General features: G+C 34.6%; 1 protein-coding gene and 1 long non-coding RNA gene across 4 annotated transcripts in view; one reads left to right on the top strand and one right to left on the bottom strand.

Annotated features, from left to right (window-relative positions):
- ADAD1 (adenosine deaminase domain containing 1) overlaps positions 1-24,804 on the bottom strand; it is an 85,834-nt gene that overhangs the window by 51,701 nt on the left and 9,329 nt on the right. For all 3 annotated transcript variants that reach the window (XM_061384259.1, XM_061384261.1, XM_061384260.1), the window contains 5 exons: positions 21,634-21,759; positions 10,801-10,924; positions 8,992-9,162; positions 7,814-8,043; positions 3,866-4,103 (listed from right to left, as the gene is read on the bottom strand). In XM_061384259.1, coding sequence (XP_061240243.1) covers positions 3,866-4,103; positions 7,814-8,043; positions 8,992-9,162; positions 10,801-10,924; positions 21,634-21,759 — 889 coding nt within the window. The remainder of the gene's footprint in view (positions 1-3,865; positions 4,104-7,813; positions 8,044-8,991; positions 9,163-10,800; positions 10,925-21,633; positions 21,760-24,804) is intronic.
- Positions 1,745-23,331, top strand: LOC133228653 (uncharacterized). The gene is made up of 3 exons (XR_009730322.1): positions 1,745-1,834; positions 21,764-21,857; positions 23,186-23,331. It is a non-coding gene; the product is annotated as an uncharacterized LOC133228653 (long non-coding RNA).

Here is a 24,804-nt window from a genome sequence, read left to right on the forward strand (position 1 = left end):
GGGAGCAGTAAAAAGTGGTTGGTGTTTTAAACCTCTAAAACAATAGTATATGCAGCAATAGTTAACGCACACTCTTGTTAACAAAATGTACTAATCTCTATATATTAATTTTCCACCATGATATCTTTTTTTGCGGTGTTTTTTTTTTTTTTTTTTATTCTTCCAATTTTATTTTATTTTTAAACTTTACATAATTGTATTAGTTTTGCCAAATATCAAAATGAATCCGCCACAGGTATACATGTGTTCTTCAGATGATTCTCTTGGATTTTTCAGGTATAAAATGATACCATATGGAAACAGTCATTTTACCTCCTCCTTTCCAATATTTTGTGTCTCTCCTTTCTTTTGTTAAATGCATTAAACAACACCTTAAATAGCAACAACAACAGTAAACAATAATGTCCTATTTTGGATGCTAGTAGAAATGACTCTGAGATTTCATCATGAATCATGATGACACTTTTGGACAAATAAGAGATACATTTTATTCTTAACAAAAATCTCTATTACTTTCTTATTGGGTATCTTTTATCAAGAATAGTTGTAGAGCTATACTGTATGTCTTCTTGGAATTTATAAAGATGAAATATGGTGTTTTCCCCTACATCAATTAATATAACAAATTTATTAATAAGAGTTTCTAATTTGGTATTTTTATTACGTTATTTTCTTCACAGTTCTAGAAAAATTTACACTTAGTACTGCATAAAATATATTATTTTAAGGTTCTGCTTCCTAATATTTAGCAATTTTGCTTGGATATAAAAGTGAGTTTGGTCTATAACTTTTGGGGGTGGGTGTGAAATCTTCCATCAAGCTTAAGCACCAATGATATAGGGCTTCCCAGGTGGCTCAGCAGTAAAGAATCTGCCTGACAATGCAAGAGATGCAGGAGATGTGGGTTCAATCCCTGGGTCAATAAGATCCTCTAGAGAAGGAAATGGCAACCCAGTCCAGTATTCTTGCCTGAAAAACACTATGGATAGGAGCCTGGTGGGTTACATTTCATGGGGTCACAAAGAGTCAGATATGACTGAGCATGCATACACGATCAATGATGCCTCAGAAAAGCATTTGAATCTTTTCCATCTTTTCAGATAGCATTGGAAGTTTCTGCTATTTAAAGGTTTATAACATTCCTCTGAACCACCTTAGAATGTTGCTTTCTTTGAAAAAGAGGTAGGGCATCTTCTTGGTAGCTTTCTCAAGAAAATAATGTAAGATTTTCTCCTCTTGTGTACCAATTTTAGAAATAACTTTTCCTTGAAATGTATACATTTCACCCATATTTTCAAATATATTTGCATGGTGATCAGTGAAGTTTCCTACGATTTCTTTAAATTTTCTCTGTGATAACTCCTTTATCATTATTTTATATGAGATTAGACAGTGCTTTTTTCCCCCCCACAGAATCAGTTTTTATGATCATTTTTAACTTCATCTGTTCTCTATTTTACATTTCTAGTATTAAAATAAAATTTTTCACTCTATTTTATTGGTTGATATAAACATCCAAAGAACTGGCTTTTCCATTCAGCTTTGCTTTAGCTATATAACTTAAAGTTCTGAAATGCAATGTATTAAACATCCTGTTTTCTAAATATTCTATGGTTTCATTTTATATTCCCTCTCTGAGTCAAAAGTTAGAGAACATCTTTTGCCCAATGAAAGGAGTTTCTAAGTATTCTGACTTTATGTGATTTACACTTTTATTGCATCACAATCAGAGAATACTGTCTACATCACTTATACTTTTCAGAATTTGAGATGTTCTTTGTGGCCTAACGTATGGTCAATTTTTGTTAATGTTCTGCAGGTTCCTGAAAAGCAGGTATATTTTATATTTTTATGGTGCAGAATTTTAAAGATTAATAGATTAATTATAATCAAATCTATAATATTAAGACTGATATATTCTTATTATTCTGTCTTATTCAATCTACCACTAACTGAAAGAGGTGAATTATTGCCTCCACTAACTAATAGTATATTTCTACTTATCATCTTATTGTAATTTCTACTTTATGAATGTTGACACGTCATGTTATTTGTTGCACAATTACTCAGAACTGTTCTTCCTTGTGGATTATATTGCTAAAGTGTTTTTTGCCTTATGTAATACTTTGGGGTTGAATAATTAGATCATATCTGTTTTCTCTGTGTTTGCAATCACCTAGCAAGCATTTGGCTATAAAAAATGAGTTAAGCTCATTTTACATTAATTTCAATTTTGTTTTGTAAGTATGTTTTCAGTAAACTGTTTTCAGTGTCTTTCATAGAAGATCTGCTTTGTTTGTATGTTATTAACAGAGATACACTTCTTTATGCTGATTCAAAGCATAAACAGTATAATTTATACTAGTTAAAATAGTCAATAGTTCATACTTGACTGAAGAAACATTTGTATGGGATCTTAATTTAAATCCATCTCTCACAAAGAAAGCAAATTTAGGCACTTAAACTTTTAACATTATTCATTAGTCCATTATAAATGTATGTTCACATAAAAGAAGGATTTTAGTTTTACTTGATAATCAATGTTAGGGATATTACAAAGGTATATGTAAAAGGCATAATGTATTATGGAGAAGAACAAAGGCTTTAGAAATAAAATACCCAGATCAGAATCCTAGCTGTTTAACTTAATAGTTGGGTGATTTTAAGAAAGATATTTAACCTAGCTTGAATCTCAGTCTCTTTATCTGTAAAAAGAAAAACCAAAAACCAACAATTAACAGGGTTTTTCCAAGAAATCAGTATAGGACTGTACAATAGTTCTCACACTCAAGTGTACATAAATAATATTTGGGAAAGTTGTCAAAAATACAGATTTCTAAGCCCTAAATTCAGATATTCAGATTCAGTGGGAAAAGCAAATTTTTAAAACAAATACATTACATAATTCTAATGATAATGATCACTAGAGAAATAAAAGTTCTGGAAACTGACTTCAAATACTGGTTCCACCACTTACTAAGTAACTTCAATAAGTTATATAACCTCTCTAGGCCTGTCTTATTAGGAAAAAAGTTTTTAAATTAGTATAATGTCTGCAACATGGAGAAGGCAATGGCACCCCACTCCAGTACTCTTGCATGGAAAATCCCATGGATGGAGGAGCCTGGTGGGCTACAGTCCATGGGGTCGCACAGAGTCAGACACAACTGAGCGGCTTCACTTTCACTTTTCACTTTCATGCACTGGAGAAGGAAATGGCAACCCACTCCAGTGTTCTAGCCTGGAGAATCCCTGGGACGGGGGAGACTGGTGGGCTGTCGTCTATGGGGTCGCGCAGAGTCGGACATGACTGAAGTGACTTAGCAGCAGCAGCTGCAACATCAGATCAGATCAGATCAGTCGCTCAGTCGTGTCCGACTCTTTGTGACCCCATGAATTGCAGTATGCCAGGCCTCCCTGTCCATTACCAACTCCCTGGGTTCACTGAGACTCACGTCCATCAAGTCAGTGATGCCATCTAGCCATCTCATCCTCTGTCGTCCCCTTCTCCTCTTGCCCCCAATCCCTCCCAGCATCAGAGTCTTTTCCAATGAGTCAACTCTTCGCATGAGGTGGCCAAAGTACTGGAGTTTCAGCTTTAGCATCATTCCTTCCAAAGAAATCCCAGGGCTGATCTCCTTTAGAATGGACTGGTTGGATCTCCTTGCAGTCCAAGGGACTCTCAAGAGTCTTCTCCAACACCACAGTTCAAAAGCATCAATTGTCACACCCAATAACTATTTTAATCACTATTCAGAATTCAAAAAACTGTATTCAAAAATGTTAAAAGTTTTTATAAATTGTACTAAAATATATTCTTTCACTTAAGTAATATGTAATATTTGAAGAAATTAGTAATGCTAACCTTTCCGTGATCTTTCCACTTAGGCCATCCACAATCTCCAAAGAAATGTCCCCTTGTGCCCAATTCAGACTCAGGAATTTATATTCCAAGTTTGTTTGAAATGGATATGCAGAAGGTACTAAACTAATATGAGGTCTGTTGACCAAGTAAAACATTGGAAGTTTGGAAGTGAGCGCATCATCAACACGTTGCTTTATAGCAATTTCTAAGCCTCTAGTATCACTGCAATTCCCATCACCTAGAAAGCAAAAAAAAAACACAAAACAATACATACTCAAACAAAACAAATGTAAGTCAACAGAAACAGTTGCTGAAGTATGTAATGCAGGCATACCTCACTTTATTGCACTTTGCTTTACTGCACTTCAGAGATACATATTGAAAGTCTGGCAACCCATGTTGTCAGATGACGTTTAGCCTTTTTTTTTTTTTTTTTTTTTTTTTTAGCAATAAAGCAGTTTTTAATTAAGGTATATACCTTACTTTTTTTAAAGACATGATACTAATGCACACTTAACAGACTATAGTATAAACACAACTTTTATATGAACTGGGAAACCAAAATATTCGTGTGACTCACTTTATTGTGATATTCATTTTATTGTGGTGGTCTGGAACTGAACCCACACTACCTTTGAGGTATGCCCATAGAAACTGAAGCTGCATTAATAAAAACAGTGTCTAAATCACAGAATACAGCATTATTACAGAACTATACAGTGCTCATACCATATCTGAAACACTGTATTTAGTCTAAGGCATTACATTTTGACACTATCACCTACATATTACAGAACATCTGGAGAAAACAAATCATATGTAACACAAGTGATGGCTAGGTAGGAAAATACATAAAGGAAAAAGCATCTTGTCTTTTTTTTTTTTTTTTTGACTTTACAATATTGTATTGGTTTTGCCATACATCAACATGAATCTGCCACGGGCGTACACGTGCTCCCCGTCCTGAACTCCCCTCCCACCCCCTCCCTGTACCATCCCTCTGGGTCATCCCAGAGTGCACCAGCCCCAAGCATCCTGTATCCTGCATAGAACCTGGACTGGCGATTTGTTTCTTATATGATATTATACATGTTTCAATGCCATTCTCCCAAATCATCCCCCCCCCAACCCACAGAGTCCAAAAGACTGTTCTATATATCTGTGTCTCTTTTGCGTCTCTCATACAGGGTTACAGTAAACTAACTAACACATACATATGGTCTTTTTATTTTCTATTAAAATAATAGTGCCTTTTAAAAAAGCAAGTTTAAGATTTTTTTCTTAAAAAAGGAAAGAATATTACCACAGACAAAATGAGTATCTGAAAACATCTAAAGTATGAAATTAGTCTCTGAAAACTTTTTGAAAGTAAAATGAAGTCTTCAAATATAATTCTCTTTCCACCTGTAACTGATCTATTATTGATAAAATAACTTACGTTTTTAAGAATCAAAATAGAGAACTGCAAAAGATTTCATAAGACAAGAGAAAAAGGGACAAGGTCATTTATCATCAAATAATTGAGATTTAATCTGTACTGTCATTTAGTTCAAAGTGAAAGGGAAGCGAATTTCAATCCTAAAGAGTAATTTTTAAAATCAATTGGAGCACCCAATTAATGGAACAGATTGTCATTAAATCCCACATTACTGGATCCTTTTAAACTAGAGTTAGATGATCAGAAATGGCATAAAAATAATTTATATAATAATGAGAAGCTTAAGTTCAATAACTCTTAAGATTCATTTAACTGTACATATCACACTTTTAAATGTACAGTGAGTATTTCTCAATGAGCCATTCATATCATCTGTATCAGAATCACTGGTGGTGCCCTTTTAAAATGTATATTCCTGGGGCTATCCCCCAGAGAGAGAGTAGAGATCTTAAGAGGCTGAGAAATCTGCATTTTAAACAAACATTAAAATCTGTTTTGGCTTTCTCAGACAGAACACCAATTAATTAACTCTAGATATGTCCCATAAAGACGCAAAGAAAAGAGATCAGGAGTAATTTTACAAAGTCTTATAGTATTTTTATTACTTCCTGGTGTTCCCATTCCCATGTACAAGATGGTAGTCAAATTATGAAATCTAATTGTTAAGCCCCAGTCCAAACCACTGAATACTACATAATTTCAAAATAATCTATTTGAGTCCATCCTTTTAAGAGACTAAAATATTTTGAAGTTATGTTATACAAATGACAGACTGTAAAATATCTTTCTTTACAAGAACCAAAGCCTTGCATTTCAAAGTTGTGACTCTAGAGAATGTATAGACATTTATTAGACATTCTGTAGACATTTATAAAGAAAATAGCCTTTCTTAAAGAAGATTGAGAAAAATTTGAAGTGTCTGAGAGAATTTTTTGACTAAAGAAAACAGAATAATTCTGGTATCCAATTTAAATTTAAGAAATAAATCATCTATAAAAATATATATTTGGAAAAAAAGAAGTAACTTCAAAGAGGTACTCTCATATATTGCTAGTGAGAATATAATTTGGAGAGTAACTTGGCAATAATTTTCAAAACTGGAAATTCATGTATTTCTGACCTGCAATTCTACTTCTAGGAATTCATTTTACATTTACATATATTTTACTTTTGTGTCAATGACAAACATAAAAAGGTCAAGGTTCACTGTAGCATTTGGTAGCTGCAAAAGATTAGAAACAATCTAAAGTTCCATCAACCCACAACTGGTTAAATAAATTATAGTATGTTTATACAAAGAAATACCATAAGAGAGTTATGAATAATAATGAAAAAAGTCTTCATAGGGAAAAATTTCCAAGATACATTATTAAATGAAAAGAGTAGGATGCAGAAAAGTGTGAACTGTATTATCTCATTGGTGTAAAATTTTAAAAAAGTATAAACATAAACCATCTTTGGAAAGGAAACAAGAAACTAGTAACAATGGATGCCACAGAGGTAAAAGGGTGGCTGAGGCGCTAGGACAGAAGTTAAGACTTATCACTGAAAACCCTTTTGAATTGTGAAACAAGTTTCCAAAGCAATGAAAATAAGCTTGATATTAGAAAAATAAATAATCATTATTTCCTTTTTATAATTTAATAAAGTCAAGATAAACAAAAGTGGCAAGAAAATATAATATTTTGTGTATATACAGAACTACCAAAAAATAGTCCATAGGAGAACTTATTCAAGAAATGGATTTAAATACACAGAACAATAAAAAAACTCACAAGAATAAAACAAACAGTACCTTCTAAAAACAAAACATTACTCATATGATGAGCTAAAGTTTTTATGTGAGCAATCATTACCAAAAATTAACAGTAAACAAAGAAGAGTCAAGTAATGGAATTTAAATTGTTTCCTAAGGGTAACTAAAGCTTTGTAACTCTCAAGGCTTTGCGAAAACTACAAAACTGAGTGTCCAAAATATCTGTTGAGGAGATAATACCTGAAAACCCATTCAAATATAAATACCAAAGGAAGAAGTTAATTATCAGTTCATGTCATTTATTTTGTATTCTATTTACTTCCTACTTACTTCACAAGCCAGAAGAATCCAATTCATAACCAAATACATTTTTAAAAGTATAAAAGTAGCAAAGAACCAAAATGGGCATTTAATATTTTTTATTTCAGGAATAACTAAATATAAGCTTACCTGAGAAGTTCAAAAAAGCACCTTCTTCCAAAAGAAAGGGAAACATTGAATATTGTGCAAACAAAAGCATATGTTCAAGCCAGAATACATATAATTGCCTTACTTAAAATATTCTTAGACTTCTCACAAGATCATAAAAGTCATATTATACTAAGTGTGATTACAAGTTATCATGAAATGAAAACCTCAACAATAATGGATCTGAATTTTACCTTAAGTAAAGCTTCATGCATGCAAAATTTGATTTTACACTGATAAAGTGTAATTAGTGAAAGAGGCCAAGAGGTACTGAAATCTCACTCACCAACAAGAATACTATTGATATAAACTGGCTGTATAAAGTGACTGAGCAATGCTCCCTGTACACCAAGCACTTCCCATCTTGTCAACTTGTCACTTGAGGACATACTGCTTATTCTATTAACAACATCTGCAGGACAGTAGACAGTCAGATAAATTTTGCCTTCAACAGCCACATGGAGACTTAGTTCTTCATTGGCTTCAAATGCAGATATAGAATGTGGATTAAGACGCCTAGAGGAAGAAAAGAAAGTTTCTTCCTTTAAAAATCAAAACCAACGAAGTAAAATCTGCATATACCTAAGAATTGTAACTTGCCAGTTACACTTAATTTCAGTAACAGAAATAGAGGCAAACCCAAAGCAAGCCAGGATGGAATGACTTTGTTCCATAAGATTAAAACCAAGTGGAAATTAACCCTATTTAGAACTCCCACAAGGATAAATTACATATTATTGCCATTTTTATGTCCCTTAAAATCAAATAAAAATCTGATTTTTGCCCCATCATAATTTTTGAGTTATTTCCTTTCTCCAAATGAAAAATTTTTAATGACAAAACTAAAGAATGAAAAAAGAAAACCAACAATTTATATTTAAGATTGACTTCCAATAAAATATAAAAAACAGTAAAAATCTAAAATTATTTTTCTTGAGGTTTCTCTACAGGAAAACTCACCCTTGTTTTCAAAGGTGTTACTGGAAGGCTTTTAAACAAACTATAAACCATAATTATTTCTAGATGGTCAGACTTAAAGTAAATTTTACTTTCTTTTTGTGTCTGTGTTGTTCAAATATCATGCTACTGATGCTACCCATTCATCAAGACAATGAAGTTCTGACTATAGAATAGACTACATTCCTTAACTCCTGTGTTAGTTTGTGAAGAGTGCATAATCCATACTTCCTAAAGTTTATAAAAAGTCTTACAACCAGAAAGGAGTAGATTTTCAACAGCATGTAAAAGAAAGTAGTGAAGTATGTGGACTATTTAAGTAATAGTAATAGGTAAGACAGTGCAGGGGAGGGAGAATGAATTTGTGGTCTCTTGCAGCCTACAAATAACCTCTGAAGGCTGGAAGGAAAATATGGATGGATTTGAATTTACTTGTTCTTTTGATATATGGATTCAGAATGTATAAATGGTCATCCTAGTTGCTTTTAACAGCTTCTATATACTTACAATTGTGACTTAATCTGGGCTGATCCTTTAGGCAACTGGTTCATATAGAGGTAAATGTTGATATTCTGCTTGAGGGTGAGTAGATCAGAAGCTGGTTCTGTACAAAATATTGATTTTTCCATCATAGCAGGATTTTTGCTATAGTAGAGTAGAAGTTGTCTATAAAAGTATCTAAAATAAAAGAGCTTTATTGAGTAAGAATGTTTAAAAATGAAGTATCTTAAACATTATATTCATGTCATGAGCAATGTTCCTATAAATCAAGTTTTATTATAAAATAATCTTAGTCTTACTTAATGAAGATGTAAGTCCCTTGAGAAGTCTTCAGCTACAGCCCAGTTTACCCTGTGACCTGCCTTAAAGCATCAATCCTCGACTACCACTCCACTCCAAAGTACTCAACTATCATTTCTTGCAAAAGACCCATTTCTCTATTGATTCCCCCTTTTTCTCAAGACATCTCTGCTCCCAGCCTCCTAGGAGTATTAATTTTCTGCATTATTTCTATTTTATCTTCCCCAAACACATAGACAAACAATTATGGTTCCTGTTACGTAGTGGTTCTGAAGACAAAAATTTAAGAGTATAGGAATAACATAATGAAGCCCATAAACTGAATTTAGAAGTGAAACAGATTTCCTGAAAGACAACTCAAGGGGACAAATACTATTTTGCTTACTCAAAAAAACATAATTTTAATCCTAACATCAGAAATATGTAATAAAAATTAATCATCAGTATATCTGACAGTACCAAGGATGGGAAGAAATAAACACAAAAGAGGTAGTTTTCAGTGAGCTGTATTACTTTCATGGACTTCCCAGTAGCTTTCCTTTTAAGACTGTAGGATTCTTTTTCTTATTATTAGAGATACATACTTAAGATTTTCAGAAACGACAGTATGCCTAAATGTTTTTTACATTTTAAAGAAATCACCACCAACAAAAAGTGAGAATGCATAATTAAATAAGAACAAAATCCTAATATAGCAGGATACACTAATAATTGGATATGAATATTGGATACTGGTATCAGAATGCTGATAACTGAATGAAGGTATTAATTATCTGAGTCTCACCTGTGTTTGAAAAATTCCATTAAGAAAAGTTTTCCGAAAAGTAAATTCAGTGACGTGAGAGAACAAAAGCTGAATACCTCAGGAAATAATGCTTATTTCCCACTTTTTGTGTTTTCACAGAAAAAAAACTCCAAAGAGTAAAATTCCTGGTTTATTTCTCCATTATCAGATACTCCTTCCTTTTATAAGGAGCAGTGACTGATAAATTTGAAAAAAGAAACTAGGCATGCTTACCTCAGCCCCCCTTCTCTCTGAGATCTGCCAGTCTAAAAAAATACTTTACTGATATTCTACCATATGGTAGACTTTGTACAGACTTCATGAGTGGAAACTCATTGATTTCTGCCTTTGGATAAGTATGGCTAATTCAGGGGTGAAGTATTACTAAGCCTACTTGGTCCAGATCTAATGCTATCCTCTCAGATTACATTAATCAGTAATGAAGACATATTTTATCTTTAAAAACAGATTGCATGGCTTTTAAAATTTAGTTCATAAGGTCGTGATAATAGAAGACACTAAAATTCACAGACTAAACAGTGCAGTTAATATTTCTAAAAGTGACATGAAAATATAAGACGGCTTAGGTAAGTAAGACAATACCGTATCCTTGGCTCAGTGATGAGTAAAACTCCACTTGTAAATCATAACATACATATGTGATTACTTTAGGCTAATATTAATATAAGAGCATTAATATTTGATGGCATTAAATGTATTTGTTACCTTACCTGAGGAGAGATCTCCTTGCTGTAACAACAGCGTGAGTATCATGCAACACTCTTCCATTTGGCTTAATGCACTGACTGTAATTGTATTCACCTGTGCCTATAGCTACAACTTCGTGCTGTCCAGCTGAAAAGAAAAGGTTAACAGAAGCAGATTATTTTGACCTCCTCCTTCTCTATGTTCAACCTCCACCTCTACTTTACCGTCTTTTTATATTTATATTCAACAAACTGTTATTTAAGCATCTATTTACTGGATTGGCCAAAAAGTTTGTTCGTTGTGTTTTTTTTTCCCCCCCCGTAAGGTGGCACTAACAGTACTTAGTTTCCTTTAATTTCATTTGAGACAACTGTTAAGATTGTATTGTGACACCTATCCTATCAGCATGCATTTAAAAAAATTTATCCAAATTGGTAAATCTTTGTGTAGCCACTTTAATACTGAAGATGGAAGAAAAACACCAACATTTTTGGCATATTATGTTTTATTGTTTCAAGAAAGATAAAAACACAACTGAAATGTAAAAAATGTTTTCTCCCATGTATGGAGAAGGTGCTGTGGCTGATCGAAGAAGTCAAAAGTGGTTTGCAAAGTTTCATGCTGAAGATTTTTTGCTGGACAATTCTCCATGGTCAAGTAGACCAGTGGAAGATGACAGTGATCAAATCAGTCATTAACTGAGAAAAATCAACATTACGTCACATGGGAAATAGCCAACATATTCAAAATATCGAGATCTAGTGTTGAAAATCATTTGCACCAGCTTGGTTATGGTCATCATTCTGATGTTTGGGTCAGCATAAATTAAGAGAAGAAAATCTTCCTGACAGTATTTCCACATGTGATTCTCTACTTAAACATAATGAAAACATTCCATTTTAAAAACAAATTGTGATGGGCAATGAAAAGTGGACACCATACAATAATGTAGAACAGAAGAAATCATGCGGCAAGTGAAGTGAACCATGACCAACCCCACCAAAAGCCAGTCTTCACTGAAAGGTGATTTTGTGAACATGGTGGGACTCCTCTATTCTGAGTTCCTTCCAGAAAACCAAACAATTCCAACAGTACTGCTCCCAACTAGACCAACTGAAAGTATCACTTGATGAAAAGCATCCAGAATTAGTAAACAGAAAAATGCATTATCTTCCATCAGGATGATGCTAGATCACAGGTTTATTTGACGACCAGGAAAAAACTGTTACAGCTTGGCTGGGAAGTTTTGATTCACTCACTGTATTTGCGAGATACTGAAACTTCAATTCTCTTAACGGAAAAAATTTCAATTCCTTGGAAGACTGTATACAGCACCTGGAATAGTTCTTTGCTCAAAAAGAAAAAAAAGCTTTGGGAAGATGGAATTATAAAATTTCCTGAAAAATGGCTGAAGGTAGTATAGCAAAATGATGAATAGGTTCCTCAATAAAGTTCTCAGTGCCCTTCATGGATTACAGCCTTATTGTGGCAAAGGGGCTTGTGTAACTCTGAAGCTATGAGCCATGCCATGCAGGGCCACCAAAAACGGATGGATCATAGTGAAGAGTTCTGAAAAAACAGGATCCATTGGAAAAAGAAATGGCAATTCACTCTTGTATTCTTGTTAGGAGAACCCCATTGATAGTATGGAAAGGTAAAAACATAGGACACTGGAAAATGAGCCCCCCACCACAGGTTGGAAGGTGTCAAATATGCTACTGGGGAAGACTGAAGGGCAATCCTGAGAAACCTGTATGCAGGTCAAGAAGCAACAGGTAGAACAGTACATGGAACAACAGAGTAGTTCCAAATTGGGAAAGGAGTATGTCTAGGTTGTATGCTGTCACCCTGCTTACTTAACTCCTATGCAGAGTACATCATGTGAAATTCCAGGCTAGATGAAGCACAAGCTGGAATCAAGACTGCGGGGGAAAACATTAATAACCTCAGATACGCAGATGACACCGTCTTTATGGCAGAAAGTGAAGAGGAGCTAAAGAGCTCCTTGATGAAGGTGAAAGAGAAGAGAAAAAAAGCTGGGTGAAAACTCAACATTCAAAAAATTAAGATCATGGCATCAAGTTTCATCACCTATGGCAAACAGATGGAGAAACAATGAAAACAGTGACAAACTTTTATATTCTTCGGCTCCAAAATCACTGCGGTGACTGAAGCCATGAAATTAAAAGATGCTCACTCCTTGGATCAAAGCTATCAAAAGCCTGGACAGTGTATTAAAAAGCATAGACATTACTTTGCTGACAAAGGAATGTATAGTCAAAGCTATGGTTTTTCCAGTAGTCATGTATGGATGTGAGAGTTGGACCATAAAGAAGGCTGAGAGTCAAAGAATTGATGCTTTTAAACTGTGATGTTTGAGAAGTCTTGAGAGTCCCTTGGACTGCAAGGAGATCAAACCAGTCAACCCTAAAGGAAATCAACCCTGAATTCGAAGGACTGATGCTGAAGCTCCAATACTTTGGCCACCTGATGTGAAGAGCTGACTCATTGGAAAATACCCTGATGCTGGGAAAGACTGAAGCCAGGAGAAGGGGATGACAGAGGATGAGATGGTTGGATGGCATCACTGACTCAATGAACATGAGTTTGAACAAGGTCTGGGAGATGGTGAAGGGACATGGAAGCCTGGCATGCTGCAGTTCTTTGGGTCTCAAAATGTTGAACATGACTGAGGGACTGAACAACAACTAGTAAGAATGAAGCAGGTGGGCCAAAACAGATCAGCTGTGTGTCTGGTGGTCAAAGCAAAGTCTGAAGCTGTCAATAACAACACTGTATAGGAATCTGGAATGTTATGTCCATGAATCAAGGAAAATTGGACATGGTCAAGTAGGAGACGGCAAGACTGAACACTGACATCTTAAGAATCAGTGAACTAAAATGGATGGGAATGGGAGAACTTAATTCATATGACCATTATATCTACTACTATGGGAGAGAATCCCTTAGAAGACACAGAGCAGTCGTCATAGTCAACAAAAGAGTCTGAAATGCATTACTTGGGTGTGAGCTCAAAAACAACAGAATGATCTCGGTTTGTTTCCAAGGCAAACCATTCAACATCCAGTAATCCAAGTCTATGCCCTGACCACTGATGCCGAAGACGCTGAAGCTGACCAGTTCTATGAAGACCTACAACACCTTCTAGAACCAATACCCATAAAAGATGTCATGATAGGGGACCGGAGTGCAAATTAGGAAGTCTAAGAAATACCTGGAGTAACAGGCAAGTTTGGCCTTGGAGAACAAAATGAAGCAGGGCAAAGGCTGATGAATTATGTCAAGAGAATGTACTGCTACTGATGCTACTGCTAAGTCACTTCAGTCGTGTCTGACTATGTGCGACCCCATAGACGGCAGCCCACCAGGCTTCCCCATCCCTGGGATTCTCCAGGCATGAACACTGGAGTGGGTTGCCATTTCCTTCTCCAATGCATGAAAGTGAAAAGTGAAAGTGAAGTTGCTTAGTTGTGTCCAACTCTAGCAACCCCATGGACTGCAGCCTACCAGGCTCCTCTGTCCATGGGATTTTCTAGGCAAAAGTACTGGAGTGGGGTGCCATTGCCTTCTCTGAGAGAGAGAATGTACTGGTCATAGCAAACACCCTCTAACAACAACACAAGAGATGACTCTACACATGGACATCACCAGATGGTCAATACCAAAATCAGATTGATTATATTCTTTGTAGCCAAAGATGGAGAAGCTCTATACAGTCAGTAAAAAGAAGAGCTAACTGAGGCTTAGATCATAAGCATCTTAATGTAAAATTTAAGCTTACACTGAAGAAACTAGGGAAAACCTCTAGGCCATTTAGGTACAACCTAAATAAAATCCCTTATGATTATACAGTAGAGGTAATGAATAGATTCAAGAGATCAGATCTGGTAGATAGAATGCCTGAAGAGCTACAGAATGAAGGTTCACAACACTGTACAGGAGACAGTTGCCAAAACCATCCTCAATAAAAAGAAATGCAAGAAAGCAAAGTGGTTGTCTGAGGAGACTTTATAAACAGCTGAGGAAAGAGGACAAATGAAAGTCAAGGGAGAAAGGGAAAGACAAACTCAACTGAATTGTAGAGCTTCAGAGAATAGTAAGGAAAGAGAAGGCCTTCTTACATAAACAATGCAAAGAAACAGGAAAACAATAGAATGGGAAAGACTATAGAGATCTCTTCAAGAAAACTGCAGATAACAAGGGAACATTTCATGTAAGAATGGGCATAATAAATGACAGAAATGGTAAGGACCTAAAATAGATTAAGAGGTGGCAAGAATATATAGAACTACTATACAAAAAAGGTCTTAATGATCCAGATAACCATGATGATGTGGTCACTTACCTAGATTCAGATATCCTGGATTGTGAAGTCAAGTGGGCCATAGGAAGCATTATTACAAAACTATGGAGGTGACAGAATTCCAACTGAGCTATTTCAAATCCTAAAAGATGATGCTGTTAAAGTGCTGCACTCAATAAGTCAGCAAATTTGGAAAACTCAGCAGTGGCCACAGGACTGGAAAAGGTCAGTTTTCATTCTAATACTAAAGAAGGGCAATGCCAAAGAATGTTCAAACTACCATACTACTGTGTTTACTTCACATGCTAGCAAGGTTATTGCTCAAAATCCTTCAAGCTAGGCTTTAGCAGTGTGTAAACGGAGAACTTCCAGATGCATGAGCTAGGTTTCAAAGAGGCAGCAGAGCCAGAGATCAAACTGCCAAAATTCATTGGATCATGGAGAAAGCAAGCAAGTTCCAGAAAATCATCTACTTCTGCTTCATTGACTATGCTAAAGCCTTTGACTGTTGATCACAACAAACTGAAAAATTCTTAAATAGCTGTGAATACCAGACCACCTTGTGTGTTAGTCTCTCAGTTACGTCTGACTTTTTGCTATCTCATGGACTGTAGCCCAGGCAGGGTCTGATATCCATGGAATACCAAATCACCTTACACCCGTCTCCTAAAAAAACCTGTATGTGGGTCAAGAAGCAACAGTTATAACTGGACATGGAAAACAGACTGGATTGTTCCATGGAACCAATGGAGTGGTTCAAAGTTGGGAAAGGAGTACGACAAGGCTGTATATTGTCACCCTGTTTATTTAACTTATATTCAGAGTATGTTATGTGGATTGCCAGGCTAGATGATTTGCAAGCTGGAATCAAGACTGCTGGGACAAATATCAATAACCTCAGATATGCAGATGTTACCAGTGTAATGGCAGAAAGTGAAGAGCAACTAAAGAGCCTCTTGATGAAAGTGAAAGAGGAGAGTGAAAAACCTGGCTTAAAACTTAACATTCAAAAAACTAAGATCATAGCATCCGGTCCCATCACTTCATGGCAAATAGATGGATAAAAAGTGGGAACAGTGACAGATTTTATTTTCTTGGGCTCCAAAATTACTGTTTATGGTGACTGCAGCCATAAAATTAAAAGACACCTGCTCCTTGGAAGGAAAGCTATGACAAACCTAGACAGTATATTACAAAGCAGAAACATCACGTTGCCGACAAAGGTACGCATAGCCAAAACTACGGGTTTCCCAGTAGTCATGTATGGATGTGAGAGCTGGACCATAAAGAAGGCTAAGCTCCAAAGAATTGATCCTTTTGAACTGTGATGCTAGAAAAGAGTCTTCAGAGTCCCTTAGACTGCAAGGAGATCAAACCAGTCAATCCTAAAGGAAATCAACCCTGGATATTCATTGGAAGGACTATTCCTGAAGCTCTAATACACTGGTCACCTGATACTAAGAGTTGACTCACTGCAAAAGACCCTGGATCTGGGAAAAACTGAGAACAGGTGGAGAAGGGGGTGGCAGAGTTTGATATGGTTAGATAGCATCACCAACTCAATTGACATGAATCTGGGCAAACTCCATGAAATAGTCGAGAACAGAGGAACTTGGTGTGCTACAGTCCATGGGGTCACAAAGAGTCAGACATTGCTTAGTGACTAAACAACATCATCAACATTCTTGGTGAAAATAAAAAATCTGTCTCTTACTCAAAAACGAAAGGAACTTTTTGGCCAACCCAATAAATGCCAGGTATTAATATAAAAAGAGATTAGGTTAAATGAGTGAATTAGGCCTATAATTCAATGAAAAATTGTTTTACTATTTTAAAGTTAGCAAAACCATTGACCAAAAATATGGAAAAATATCAATAATTCCACACCTTCAAATAAGAGTTTGAGAGTCTTCCACAAATGAACTTACTTACAAAAGAGAGAGGCTCACAGACTTAGAAAGCAAACTATGGTTGCTGAAGGGAAGGGACAGTTAGGGAGGTGGGGATGGTCAGGTACACATGTTATATTTAACATGGACAACCAACAAGGACCTATTGTATAGGACGTGAAACTCTGCTCAATGTTATATGGCAGCCTGGACGGGAGAGGGTTTCGGGGAGAATGGATACATGTACATGCAAGGCTGAGTCCCTTCACTGTTCACCTGAAACTATCACATTGTCAATTGGCTATACTACAGTGCAAAATAAAAAGTTTAAAAAAAAGTTTGAGAGTCTCCTAAGAAGCAAAGTTTTAAAAATACGTCAATAATATCTCAATTTAAAAGGCAGATGTTTTACATTATACTTTGTCTAAATTTTTGCCTTTTATGAATAAAGGCAACAGAATAACTTTTTGCTGTATCCCATTTGAGATTTGAAACCCTATATTCAGAAGATACCATTCATTTTTCTTTTTACCTCCTATTTATGTGGACTTTCTATAACCCAGTCCTTCTCAGTTTGAGATCATCAACTTAATCACTCATATATATAGTTATATTAATATATGAACCTCATGGTAGGCATAAACCAAAAATCTATAATAGAGATGTACACAAAAAAGAGAAAGGAATCCAAACTCGACTACTACAGATGGTCATCAAATCACAAGAGGAGAGAGCAAAAGAAAAAAGGAACAAAAGAGAACTATAAAAATACGCTGAAAACAAGTAACAAAATGTCAATAAGTATTAACCTATCAGTAATTACTTCAAATGTAAATGGACTAAAAGCTCCAATAAAAAAGACATAAAGTAGCTGAATGAATAGAAAACAAGATACACATTACTGCCTGCAAGAGACTCACTTAAGATCTACAAAAACACACAGGTTGAAAGTGAAAGGGACAAAGATTTTCCATGCAAATGAAGAAAAAGACAGTAAAAAGATAAAAAAGGGCACTATACAATGATAAAGGGATCAATCAGAAAAGAACACATAGCGAGTGTAAATGTAAAGCGTTCAACATAGGAGAATCCAGATACATAAAGAATGTATTAATAAACATAATGGGAGAAATTGACAATAATACAATAGTAGGGGGCTACACCCCATTTACATCAATAGCCAGACCATCCAGACATAAAATTAATTTGAAAACACTGGTCTTAGATGACACACCAGACCAGACAGAATTGAACATATATGGAACATTTCATCAAAATAGTAGAATATACATTCTTTTCAAGTGTATGTGAAACAATCTCCAGGACAGATCACATGCTATGACACAAAATAAGTCTCAATAAATTTAAGAAGATTGAAATCATATTAATATAAAGCATCTTTTCTGACCACAATGCTATGAACGTGGAAATCAATTACAAGAAAAGAAACATAAACACAAACACATGTATTTTAAACAACATGGTACTAAACAATCAATGGGTCACTGAAGAAATCAAAGAGGAAATTAAAAAAAATATCTAGACACAAATGAAAATGCAAATACAATGACCCAAAATCTATGGGATGTAGCAAAAGCAGATAAAAGACTGAAATTAAAACAAGTCTAGAGACTTCTTAGGTGGTCCGGTGGTTAAGAATCTGCCTGCCAATGCAGAGAACAAGGGTTTGACCCCTGGTCTGGCAAAGAGTTGGACACGACTGAGCGACTGAACTGACTGACTGACTGGGAAGGTCTCACATGCCAGGGAGCAATTAAGCTGGTGCACTGCAACTACTGAGACCACACGGTCAAACTAGAGAGTAGCCCCTTCTCACAGCAACTAGAGAAAAAGCCAGTGCAGCAATGAAGATGCAGCACAGCCAAAATAAAATAAATAAGTCTACTTCAGGAAAGAAGAAAATTTTCAAACAAGTCATCCAACCTTATACCTAAAGGAACTAGAATATAAGAAGAAACAAAAACTAAAGTTAGAATTTTGAGCAAACTCCAGGAGATTGTGAAGAACAGGGAAGCCTGGCATATTGCAGTCCATGGGGCTGCAGAGAGTCGGACATGACTGAGCAACGGAACAACAACAAAGGTTAGTAGAAATCATAAAGATAACAATGGAAATGAATAAAATAGAGACTGAAAAAAACAAAAAAGATCAATGGAAAAAACAGTTGGTTCTTTGAAAAGAAACAAAATTTATAACCTTTAGCCAGATACATAAAAAAAAGACAAGCCACATAAATAAAATCAGAAATGAAAAAGGTTAAATTACAACTGATGCCACAGAAATATAAAGAAATATGAGAGATTACTATGAACCATAATTTGCCAATAAAATGCACAAGCAATAATAAATACCTAGAAACATACAATCTCCAAAGACCCACCAGGCAGAAACAGAAAATATGAACAGATTAATCACCAGTAATGAAATTGAATCAGTAATATAAAAACTCCCAACAAACAAAAGTCCAGAACTAGATGGCTTCACAGGTGACTTCTACCAAACATTTAAAGAAGAGTTAATACCCATCCTTCTTAAACTATTCCAAAAAATTAAAGAGGAAAGGTCACTTTCAAACTCACTTTACAAGGCCAGCATTATGCTGATATCAAAACCATAGAAAGATACCACACAAAAAAAATTTACAGATCAATATGCTTGAAGAACACATATGCAAAAAAATCTTCAGCAAATTATTAGCAAACCAAATTCAACAATACATTAGCAGAAAGATCATATGCCATAATCAAGTGAGATTTATTTGAGGCATGCTAGGATGGTTTAATATCCACAAATCAATGTGACACACCATATAAACAATTGAAAACTAAAAAGTACATTATCTCAATAGGTGAAGAAAAAGCTTTCAGCAAAATTTAACATGCTTTTATGATTAAAAACAAAAAACTCTCAACAAAGTGGGTAGAGATAGAACATACCTCAACATAATAAATGCCATATATGACAAATCACAGCCAACATCATACTCAATGGTGAAAAGCTGAAAGCAATGTCCTCTTAAGAGGATTAAGACAAAGATATTCACCCTCACTACTTTTATTCCACATAGTATTGGAAGTCTAAGCCATGGTAATCAGATTAAAAAATAAATAAAAGGAATACAACTTGAATGGAAAGAAGTAAAACTGCCACCCATGATATACTATATACAGAAATTCTTAAAGACTCCACCAAAAAACTATTACAACTAATACATGAATTTAGTAAAGTTATATGATATGAAACTAATATACAGAAAATTTCTGCATTTCTATATACTAATAATGAACTATCAAAAAACACAAATTAAGAAAGCAATACCACTTAAAATTATATCAGAATGAATAAAATACATAGGAATAAGTCTAACCAAGGAGTTTTGGAAAAGACCTGTACTTAGAAAACTGTAACATACTGACAAGGAATTGAAGATGACAACAAACAAATGCAAAGATACACCATGCTCAAAGACTGGAAGAAATTAAGATGGTAATGACGACCCTATATGCAAGACAGCAAAAGAGACACAGATGTAAAGGACAAACTTTGGACTCTGTGTGAGAAGGTGAGGGTGGGATGACTTGAGAGAACAGCACTGAAACATGTATATTACCATATGTGAAATAGACGACCAAACCAAGTTTGATGCATGAAGCAGGGCACTCTAAGCCGGTGCACTGGTACAACCCAGAGGGATGGGATGAGGAGGGAAGTGGGAGGGGGGTTCAGGATGTGGTGACACATGTACACCCAAAGCTGATTCATGTCAGTGTATGGCAAAAAACACCACAATATTGTAAAGTAATTACTTTAGCCTCCAATTAAAATAAATAAATCATTTTTTTTAAATGACCATACTACTGTCCAAGGCAATCTGCAGGTTTAGTGCAATCCCTATTAAAATACCAAGAGCATTTTTCACAGAACAGGAACAAACTGTAAAATCTGTATGGAAACATAAAAACACCCAAATAACCAAAGCAATCTCTAGAGAGAAAAAATAAAGCATGGAGGTATCATGCTCCATGATTTCAAACTAAGCTGACCCTTGAATAATCATATATATCTTCTCTTCCTATCTAGATTAAAAAAAATCCTTAAGAATAGGAACCAAATATGAAATTGTTTTTTTTATCATCTACAGTGTCTTATTCAGAGATGAATATAAAATTAAAATGCTTTTAATATCAATATAGAACATTAAAGGATAAAAGATAAAATGTAATTGAAATCACATTATAATAATTACAGGAAAAACCAGAGATTCATGATTTTTCATTTTTTAATCTTTTATTACTTGATAGTGAAGAAAATGTTAATTTTTATAGAGTCCTCAATGTTTGTTATAATGAGGTTAGATTTCAAGTCGGTAGTGATTCCAACATAGTTACTGATTAAAATGTTAAGTATTTTACCATTCTGCAGTTCTCTACTGGTTCCTGTTCAGTATACTTTATCTCTTTGAGAATGTGTGTTTAACAACCCACACCTACTAGAAAAGGCTATTTCAAATTAATACAGCACCACTATCAATAGGGGCAAAGAAAGTTAATTAAATACTACCACAGTATCATTAAGTTACTTAATAGTTTTTCTATAAACACATAACAAATACTCACACTTACCTCTTTCAATTATAAAAGCAGCTAATGAGTTGCTACATTTCAGATAGTCTGATTGACTAGAAATTAGTTGACTAAATGTTTCTTTAACAATCTGTGAAATCTTTGCAAACTGAATATGTCTCCCTTCTAGAAAAAAAAATCAAATGCAACATGAATTTGAAGAACACTGTGCTTTATTCCAGAGGCCAGAATAACCTTTCAACTGAATGAGTTAATTTTCAGAGGTATGTAAGCAAATTTATAATTTATGTCATGACTTGAGATTTTAAAGCATTCCATTCTAAAAGCATACAAGTTATTGAGCTGTTGGATAGATTTTTGTTTAAAAAAAGAAGCGCAAGTATTACAAATTATAAGATTACTGATTTGTATTTGATAAAATATTGAAAAGTTATACAGGACACAAGACAATTCTCTGTTATAAGGGACTGTCCCACATTGTCTGACAAGCACGATCTCAGTGAAAACCAATAGTCTTCCCTAATCACTGTGATAATCAAAATATACTCCTTAGTATTTGCCCCACTGAGAACCACTAAATAGCACTAAACACTTAAACTCTTGATATTGTTCCATGTTGCTACAAAAAAAAAAAAAAAGAAAAAACCCAGACTTTGAAAGGAGATAAAGGTAGCTTAAAGTAATTAGGATTACTACAGAATTATAACCAAGAATATATATCAAAACTTACCCATGGACTTTTTAAAAAATATGAAAGTTTTGAGGTTCTGAGATAGGACCTTGGCCACCTATTGCTTTGTGTATATATATATATATATATATGCTTGTGTATCCCTAGGGAAGAATCATTATTCTAGAGAATGAGAGGTTGCAGAATCACTTTAGAGTATTTCTCAAAGTTTACTTGTTTACTAAGCCACTGAAAGTTCCTGATGTTCCATGATGGCTGCTAAGTAGTCTTATCAAATGGTTTGCAGTCCATGATATCTTCAGAGGAAAAAAGTAATGACACAATTTTGCTCTCATGCATTGCACATATATGAAACATATAAATATACTTTCATAGAAATTCTTTTCTTACCTGCTTAATATATTAAAAAGGCAAACAAATGATAAAAATTTTAACATTATTAGTCTTAGTTAATACAGCTAATCTCAGGCCATTTACAAGTTTTTATTTATATTTGTCAAACTTGAATTTTTCTTTGTTAATATTGTCAATGCTTTCTTAGCAAAAACAGGTAAAGTCACATCAAAAAGAGTTAAAGAACTTCATAAATAAAATCATAAAATGAAATTCTGAGGGAAAGAAGAATGAACTACTGGTTATATTCTTTTATCTAACCACAATGTGTGAAGGTACAAATTATTACAATTGCCTGCTAGCATATATTTCATTTAAATTTGCAAAAACCATTGTGTGGCATAAAAATTAGTTTTTGGTGTTAGTAAAAATGTATAGTGTATACTAAAAATATGAATGAGAAGTATTCAGCAACTTGGCTCTGCTTATCACCAAAATCTTATGATACAGGAGAAGCGTACTCATTTAATGATATTTTAAAATGAAACCTTTTTTTCACTCCAACAGCAATATAAAAGGTGTATATTCAGAAGTCTTCCTCTCCAAATGCAACCACTATTATCAAGATGGATATTTTGATGAACAAAAATATAAACAAATAAATAAAAACATATACTACTTTAAAAAATAAAAACTGGGCATGCTAAAATCCACTCTGCAACTGGTCTTGGGCATCATTCAGAGGTAGACATTAGTGCTACCCTCCTTCTTAATGGTTCCAAAGAATGAATATAATTTGCTTCATCACGTCCTATATGGTTGGGCTTCCCTTGTGGCTCAGCTGGTACAGAATCTGCCTGCAATGTGAGAGACCTAGGTTTGATCCCTGTGTGGGGATGAAACCCTGGAGAAGGGAAAGGCTACCCACTCCAGTATTCTGGCCTGCAGAATTCCACAGACTGTATAGTTCATGGGGTCGCAGAGTGTCGGACAAGACTCAATGACTTTCACTTTGACTATATAGTTAGCAATTATTTTGTGCAATGACACAGAACAGAAAAATACACTGCAATTAATACTGACAGAACAAGAATTGTGTGTGTGGCAGGACAATGTTTCGCTGCATATAAAAAGGTTGTACCTAAATATTATGAAGAACATTTAGAAGTTAACAACATACTGATAAAACTCTTGATCTTAACTGGCTGTTGAAGGAAATAATGAGTCCTGTGAATATAAACAAATCTTTGCTACTAAATGGATCTCTCATTAGCATGCATATGAATAAGGAGCAATACCATTTTTCCTATACATGTGTGCTGCTTGCTGAGGAAATAAAATGTTCTCACAAATCACTGGACGTGAAGGATGAGATAAAGCATTACATATATGATGTTAACACCATTTCCTTGATTTCCGGCTGCTAATTTCAAGTGATCCTTAGTATCATAAGGAACCTGAATCTATCTTCAGAACCAAAATATCGTTATATTTAGTGAAGATACAGTCCAGTAAAAATATGGCAAAGTAGACAGGCTGTGAAAAAATGATACCTTCCAAAACTGGCCCAAAAGGAGCTGTTCAGGAGATTTTTATGTATCTCAAATCTGTTCTTCAAAGTGATAATATTCAACTCCTGTGTTTACACATAAGCATGAAGAATGATATTTGTCCCTCCTTTCCTAACAGAGAACTGTTAATTTTTAACTTTTTAACTCCTTACCTGAGCCTACCAAACCTGACTCTACTCATGTATTTTTGTAAACACATTGTTAACCACATACTCAGGGTACCAGTAATCTGTATTATCTGCCCATGATCAACCTAAGATTCTTTATACTATTCATTAAAAATGTCCATTGAATGTGAAAAGACTAGAGCCCCTTTCAATATTAAGAGATCATTCCTGTTGAAATGATCACTCACTGTCCTTCTGTTCATCAATTCCTATGATCATTAGATCAAGTGACAATATTTGACTGAATATATTTAACTATTGGTTGATTTTGCCTTTTGAATGTGCCTATTTCCCCTGGTCTAGTACTTTTACTTGAAACAAGCACACAAATGTACACAGCCTTTTTCTGTCTCAGAAAGACCATGGAAAACCAAGCCTGAAAGTGTTTTCAAATCCTAATCCTCAGACCTGGAAAGGACAAAGAAAGAAATGCCCTTCTTCATTTTAG

The sequence above is a fragment of the Bos javanicus genome, chromosome 17 (assembly GCF_032452875.1).
Source record: "Bos javanicus breed banteng chromosome 17, ARS-OSU_banteng_1.0, whole genome shotgun sequence".
Classification (NCBI taxonomy): domain Eukaryota; kingdom Metazoa; phylum Chordata; class Mammalia; order Artiodactyla; family Bovidae; genus Bos; species Bos javanicus.